The 7520-nt window shown below is 34.3% G+C and overlaps 1 protein-coding gene across 1 annotated transcript; it reads left to right on the forward strand.

The window, feature by feature from the left end:
• The first annotated feature begins 1227 nt into the window (after positions 1–1227).
• LOC122396720 (Golgi resident protein GCP60) lies at positions 1228–3579 on the forward strand. The gene is made up of 4 exons (XM_043395350.1): positions 1228–1583; positions 1880–2937; positions 3027–3086; positions 3187–3579. The coding sequence occupies exons 1-4, from the start codon at positions 1406–1408 to the stop codon at positions 3286–3288; spliced, it is 1398 nt and encodes a 465-aa protein (XP_043251285.1). The 5' UTR covers positions 1228–1405; the 3' UTR covers positions 3289–3579.
• The last annotated feature ends 3941 nt before the right edge of the window (positions 3580–7520 follow it).

Genomic DNA, 7520 nt, shown 5'->3' on the forward strand with positions numbered 1-7520 from the left:
GAAAAAAAAAATGTTCACGGATAACGGTATATCCCAGCCATGTCGAAAACACGAAAGAGGCACGATTTGCCGCGCCCGCGCGCGCACGGTCCAACTCGTTTTTTCAGTTGCACCACAGACATTCGTTTCGGTAACGCATCGTTCGTCGCGTACGCATCTGTCCGTCACGTTCGACGAGGTCTCACGGAATCCGTACTGGTCCGTACGGCTTTTGCCTCTCCCGCGCCTCTACATAACGCTCTCCTTTGCGGAGATAAGCGACGCTCCGCACAAACACGAACACACACTCGCGACCCTCGCTCGCCGACTGAACGTGTTGCTCCAGACTACTTGGCCATCTGACGGGGTCGCTGGTAACGAACTGCGCCGTCGGTGAGTTTTAATTGAACGACCGATCGTATGAATGGGGATCGCCGGTGGGGAATGCGTGCGTATACGCCGAATGTGTAGTAAAAATTTTCGATTTATGACATAGAATCAGGTATGGATTAAAGGGAAGTCTAGAGAGGACTGTAGCCCCGGGATTTACCCTTCAAGGGGCCCCATTTTTTCAGATACAATTTCGCCAATCATTTTACAATACTCATGCATCATCGTGACATTGCCAGATGTGTAATATTTTTTAAAAATTAACTGTACTTCGTATTTTAAATGGAAAAGATATAAGTTTTATGTTACAGTCGACTATTTTTTCTATTGTGCCTTTCGGTCTACCATATGACGGTCTTATAGTGTTCCTTTGACGATTTTTCCACGATATTGTTAATATTTAAAATAATTTTATCATTTTGATACTTCTATTGCTCGTTTAAAGAAGGTTACGATAGACGCAGATATTTTTTACTTATCGCGTCATAAATGTGCTTACTTTTGGTTTCTAATTTAACATTCTCAACTCTTATCATTTCGAATGCAGTTAGCAGCTAGTTCTGCATTCTCACTCATCCTGGAATATCTTACGTGTTTTAATATAAGTTATTAAACACAATTGAGTGTTTTTAATGTCAGATCTGAGACGAACCAAAAACTTATCAGTCAAACTATTGTTTTTATCTCACGTTTTTTAGAAACTAATTAATATATTGTAATTTTTTTGTTCTGTGATTGCAAAATATACCAATCGATTCGTTAAAGTTGTTTTTACGACCCTCCGTTCAGTCCCGTTCGCCGAATACATATTACGATGTAGTAATCCAATAGAGACCAATAAAGAGAATGTTTGTAGCCTTTAACACAATAAATAACAAGTGCTGCTATAGAAGGACCATTGCGATATAATATACTTTTAGTCACTGTGCTTTATATATTCAATGATCTTGGAAATGTTTCAATTAACGTACGCATTTAAAGAAACAAGGTTAAGGTATTTGTACCGACAGTAATTGACGTGTCAGTGCAACTGCAAATGGCGGACACCAATGGTGACATTTCTCCGCTAGAGAAGAAAATCGAAAAATTAGGAATATCAGCGGATGAATCGACGAAAAATGAAAATAATACGAAAAACGAAGAAACATCCGAGCCTCATCTTTGGGGTTTCGAAACCCGAGAACTGTATAAAATGGCAGTAAATTTCTATAAAGGTGAGTTAGTCATAGTGACAGTTTACTAGAATAATCTTGCGGTTCAGTACTTTGTTTTATTTTTTAAAAATAACAATGTTCGTCTAAATTCGCGTTATCATATTGTTACGTTGTATTTTCGTAATACGTTGAAAACGTGAAGTATAGAATTTTATGAGAACTTCATTTGTGACCACTGTGTTGATTTTGATGTTGTTCACCTTATATGCGCTCGATAGTAAATAGATGAGAAATTACTTTAGTAAATTTCATTTTGTCATTGACACAATGTTGTGTGAAATGAGTAATTATTATAGAGAAAGAGGGGAAAGCAGTCCATCTGTCTTATGAAGACAAACTAAAGTTAGTGGCTTTTACACAACAAGTTACACATGGGAAGTGTACGGCGGAAAATGCACCACCACTAGGTGTGTTAGATGTAATTGGAAAAGACAGACGTTTAGCATGGCAAAATTTGGGAGATATATCCAAAGAACAGGCGATGGAAGGATTTATAGTTTTATTGGATAAATTATGTCCTTTATTCAGAACAGTTGTAGAAGCACAAAAGAGAGACATAGAAGAAAAATTACGGCTAAAGAAGGAAGAAGAAGCAAAGAAATTAGAAGAAGAAAGGAGATTAAAAGAGATAGAAGAACAAAAAAAGAAAGACGAAGAAACACGATTAAAAGATGAACTACAAAGGAGACAAATACAGGATGCCTTAAACCAACAAACGTATTATCAATTTAAAATGTACGCGGAGCAACAATATCCTGGAAACCCAGAGCAGCAAGGTGTTTTAATAAGGCAATTACAAGAACAACATTACCATCAATACATGCAGCAGTTACGCCAAAATAAATTAATCATAGAAGATCAAACCCCAGAAGTAAATAATACCACAGCCGACAATGATCAAAAGGAAGAGACCAAAGAGACAGATGAAACAGCACTGTTAAATGAAGAAGACTCGGATGAACTACCAGAGGAGTGGCCACCTATAGCTCCTGCAGAAATGTGGACAAGGAAAGGTGTGGAGGAATTTAAGGAAACTATTAGGAGAGAAGCCGGTGATGCAGTTATTAAAGTTGGACATGGAGAGACAGTGACTGTTAGAGTGCCAACACACGAAGATGGCTCTTGTCTGTTTTGGGAATTTGCAACGGATGGTTACGATATTGGTTTTGGAGTATATTTTGAATGGTCAAAACCGGAAACAAATCAAGTGTCTGTCCATATTAGTGAATCAGAGGATGAGGACGAGGAAGAAGATGATTATGTTTCAAGAGAAGATTTGGAAAGTGGGGTAATGAATGGTAATATTCAACCTGATTATAAACCACCATCACCACCCATAAGCGTGGTAGTACCTGTAAGCAAATAAATATATTTATATTTTCAGTATATTGAATAAAGTTTAATATTGTCAGCATTTTCATGATCATGTATTATTTTTAAAAGGTATATAGGAGGGATTCCCAAGAAGAAATTTATGCTGGAAGTCATAGATACCCAGGACAGGTGAGTAAATGCATTCATTAAAAATACAGATGTTTCGAAATTAATTTTACATCTGTATTCTTGATATATGATAATGTTATTCTAAATTTATTTATCGCAGGGAGTGTATCTTCTTAAGTTCGACAATTCATATTCACTTTGGCGAAGCAAAACGCTTTATTACCGAGTTTATTATACCCAAAATGGCTATGTGAAAAATTAGCTTTAATAAAAGCTACGGCAATTCACTGAACGTACAACCGTTGAGAACTAGCCGAATGCGATGATCTGCCGATATTGCTAGTCCAACTAAACGAAGAGTCCTATATCTTATTTCTGTAAACATTAAGCGAAGTGTTCGCTATAAAAAATATACTTATTATAGTTATGTTAAGACACTTTATTGTTTAATATGGCAAAAAAGTGGGCACAAAAGAAGAAAAGGTTCCTATTATTCCCTTTCCCATGCATGTTTATAAGCAATCAAACAAAATTCATAAATATCAGTAACAATACTATACACAAGAATGCATAAAAGAATTTCATTCTGTTCAATATATTAGTATTGTACTCAATTGTACATACATTATGTCAGTGATGTAGTGGTAAATTAATGCATAATATTGTTTTTTGTGATTTTAGTCTCTTTGTTAATATTTCACTTATGACTGTATCTTATACTTTTATTGATATTGTCCCACATTTTGGTGAAATACATTAAACTTCAAATATTTAAATGTTTAATTTGAAAACCATAATTATATATGTAAAAAAAAATAATCAAAGTCTCAAAAACTTCAAGGAGACACTTCCTTTTTTCGCGTCAACGTTTATTGTACTATAATCATATCGTTTTCTTTATTTTTTTTACAGGAGTGATTTGTATATCGTCGTTAGTAATAATAATAGTAATTACATACGCAGCAGTATACACTTACAGGCTTTTTACGCGAACGAATATGCTTGTACGTATCGCATACATACGCGTGTTCAATTATCGCATAATAATAGACAATTCGCTCTATATCAACAATTTTACTTAGAAGAGCACTTTTCTGAGACGGCATGGGTTTTTTGTTATTAATATTGCACGGTAACGAAGATTCCGTTGTATATCAAGGCTTTAAATACATCGCGTGAATAATTTGCAAGAACATTAATTAAGCGATAACAGCAAAATTCCTGCTGGCGTGCAATTCGTTTTGCAATAGCCAAATATTCACATTATTTTTTTTTAATTAATTGATCGAAAATTGTAACAAAGTGAAATTTTAATCGACATGAATATTATATAAATTTAGCCTTATAACCCGTTTTTATATATCAACGTTTTCTAACTGTTCAAATTTAGATCGTCGATCTTTCATTCACGTATTTGACTTTGAAATTTTCGATAAATTCTTTAAGCCTAGATTTTACCTCTATGCGTCTACGGATCGATGATTTTTTCGAACGTTACAGGTGCGAGTGGTTCGTTAGAAGAGACACTTTCAAAAGTAACGCACGATGCAAACTAGTCAATGCATATCCTGTTTAATAAAAATTATGTTTTAATACGTGCGATGTGACTTAATCTATAAAATTATGAATCTAATTTTAAATTGATTTTATTATTTCAAATTTTAAAAGGGTCTCAGCTGTTTTAAAAATATTCCAAGTTAGCTGCCATATTACTTACGTAGTACATCCGCTATCACGGAAAGTGTCTCTTTGCAATCGGAGTTCGTTAGATTATCTATCAAAAATTCTATTATACGCAGAATAAAAAATTGCCATAGATTATTCGTTTTACACATAAATTTAAAAAGTAATCGCGCGCGTTATCCTGAGATGCTTTAACACTTAAACGGTTATCGTGAATTCGAGTTTCTTGTATCACATGCTTCGTCGCTTGTTCAAAAAATTGCAACGTCTACGTCTATGCGGCGGCTGGGCTAAAGTGTCTACAATATGTATCATTCTGGCGCATTTGAATTTGGCGCTAAATATACCATTGAATCACATGTGATTATCGTTACGACAACTTCTTCGTTAGAAAAACGCGGTTTGAAATGTGAATGTGCGTACGTTCAGTGGTGTGTAGTGTTCAAATGGTGTTCCAAGTTTGGATTTAAGAGGGAAATATCACGATTTTTCCAAGAAATCCTGTTACTCAAGAAATTTAGTAGCTGCACGAAGAATTTCATCGTTTTCGTCATGATTGGCACACGGGGTGAGTGTAATTTAAATATTAAAACACATTCTACGTTCGTTACATACTTTTTCGTTCGTAATTTAGAAAAGAAACACGATATTTATAAGTAATTGGTGTAAAATTTGGAATAACCTCTTAATTATGGGTTTTTTCTGATAATAAATAATCGAAATCGAATAATTATTACTCTTGACGAGAACGAGGGATGACGAATATGTTAAATTACACGTACACACATATGCACATAGTATGGATTCCAGAATCCTCATTTTTACTTATAATATATGACAATTATTGTGGTATAATTAAGGTTCTTATTTTTTTTTATCGTTTAATGTTTCGTAGCGAATGGATAAATATATGATGGTCAATTGTGGGCATGTAAAAGTCAACAGAGGATGGTTATCAGTTTCAATTATCACTCGTGTGCTCTAATTATTCAATAATAAAAATTAAATAATAGAATATTGTTTGTTAATGTGTTCTTAAGGTTTTTCCATTTTCATTATTAAAAAGGTAAAACATATTAATATTCATCAGTATGCGTTTAGAAGTACATGCAAATATTTTTATCTATGGTGTTCATCACCAGGTGGCTACCACTGTCAGCCATTTTCGTAATTCTCAATTATAAGAGGATCCTGTACAGAGTGTTTACCTACTGATGATACCTATTTATCATCATGAAACGATCGCGACACCCTCCCTTATTTTTTCAACGTATCTCGTCTTTTTTCAATCAAATATTGTTTTCGACGTATGTATATCCACTTACAGATTAAAAGGGATCACCCTGTAGATATCTATAAATTTTGAAACGACTGTAATTGAGTTCCAAGAATTTCTTGTCGACGTAACAATTTAAATCTCAATTATACCACAATCACAACGATTGTTGGCGTAATATTTTTTATCAAGGATTATCACGATCAACAATTGGCATCGATACACATTTTTTTCCGAGTATATGAAAAATATTTCCCTAAAAGCATAACGGTGCGTTTGTTGAGTCCGCAATATATATATATACATAATAGTAGTATATATTTATGTATATGTATGTATCGTCTAATAATACAAAGTTTTCGATCGAAATCTCGAGAGACTGGTAAAAACGATCGGGATACGATTTTTATGCGTATGAATTTGTCGACTCGGTTAGATCTTCGCGCTAGCAAACGTGTAGACAAAAATATATTGTATATTTTCGTATCTATGCACAGACAAGCGAAGACTTTCAAACGTTTTCGGCGCGGATTTTCGATTCGATTCGCTTAAACTGTGTAAAATCTATGTTTCTTGCTTGCATTTGGGCGAACGGTTTTTATAAATTTTCACGTTCGTACAAATTGACACTACGATCATTCGATGTTTTAAATTTTCGTAACGATCATTAACTCTCAACTGTTCTGGCAAGGTCAAAGTTATCAAACTTTTTTTTCAAGTTAAACTTTCGTGCACTGAGTCTTCAAATTATCAAAAGTAATACTTAAAATTTATCGTTCGTTGGTTATCGTTTGAATTTAAAGTTTTGTGATCCAGCAAATCCTTACTTTTTTGTCCGAGGTTAGATTGACCCAAACCCTAGCAAATACCATTAAATGTTAACATACTCTATCGCGGAGAGTTGTTAAATAATTTGGTCGTAAATTGAATTTCACGAAAGTTTCTTAGTGCAAATATAACGTATGTGTTTGTGAACGCCGCAAGAATTTCAGTCGTCGCGTAAAAATCTCAATGTTTGATTTTTGAATCGCTAGTTTCGAGAAGTCATTGAAATTCTTGCATTCGATAGGAGATAACGTTCGATTGTATTGGTAGAACTACAGCCAAGTCTATTTAATAAATCATTCAAATTAAGCATTGATAAATCACGGAACAACGGAAGGCGATTCGTGTTTACTCGATAATTGTAGCGCTGCAAGCATAAAATTCTTTGAAAGTTCACGACCATGGCATGTGTGTGTATAAGACGGAATTGTATATTATCCAATGAAAAGGGTTTCGAGGTACGACACGGCAAAGAAAACGTATGGTTGTCTATAAAAGAATAGAGGAAGAAACGAGAAATGCCAACAGGACTACGTTTAAGAGCAATCGAAAAATTACAAAATGCACTTGATATGCAAAAATATAAGAAATACTTAAAATAGGATACGAATTATTATATTTAGGGGTTGAGACAACCCTCTGCGAAGCTCTCGTCTCATTCTATTAATAAAAATACGAATTTGCTTAAAGATCCGCAGAATACCGCTTTA

The sequence above is a fragment of the Colletes gigas genome, unplaced genomic scaffold (genome assembly GCF_013123115.1).
Source record: "Colletes gigas isolate AHSC1104 unplaced genomic scaffold, ASM1312311v1 Colletes_gigas_Sc00008, whole genome shotgun sequence".
Classification (NCBI taxonomy): Eukaryota; Metazoa; Arthropoda; class Insecta; order Hymenoptera; family Colletidae; genus Colletes; species Colletes gigas.

What these genes read in the sequence shown, in the direction of transcription:
- LOC122396720 (XM_043395350.1), top strand. Translation starts at nt 1,406, where the DNA reads ATGGCGGACACCAATGGTGACATTTCTCCGCTAGAGAAGAAAATCGAA. An exon ending in GGCAGTAAATTTCTATAAAG is followed by an intron (nt 1,584 to 1,879) that starts GTGAGTTAGTCA and finishes TAATTATTATAG; the next exon opens with AGAAAGAGGGGAAAGCAGTC. An exon ending in GTCATAGATACCCAGGACAG is followed by an intron (nt 3,087 to 3,186) that starts GTGAGTAAATGC and finishes TATTTATCGCAG; the next exon opens with GGAGTGTATCTTCTTAAGTT.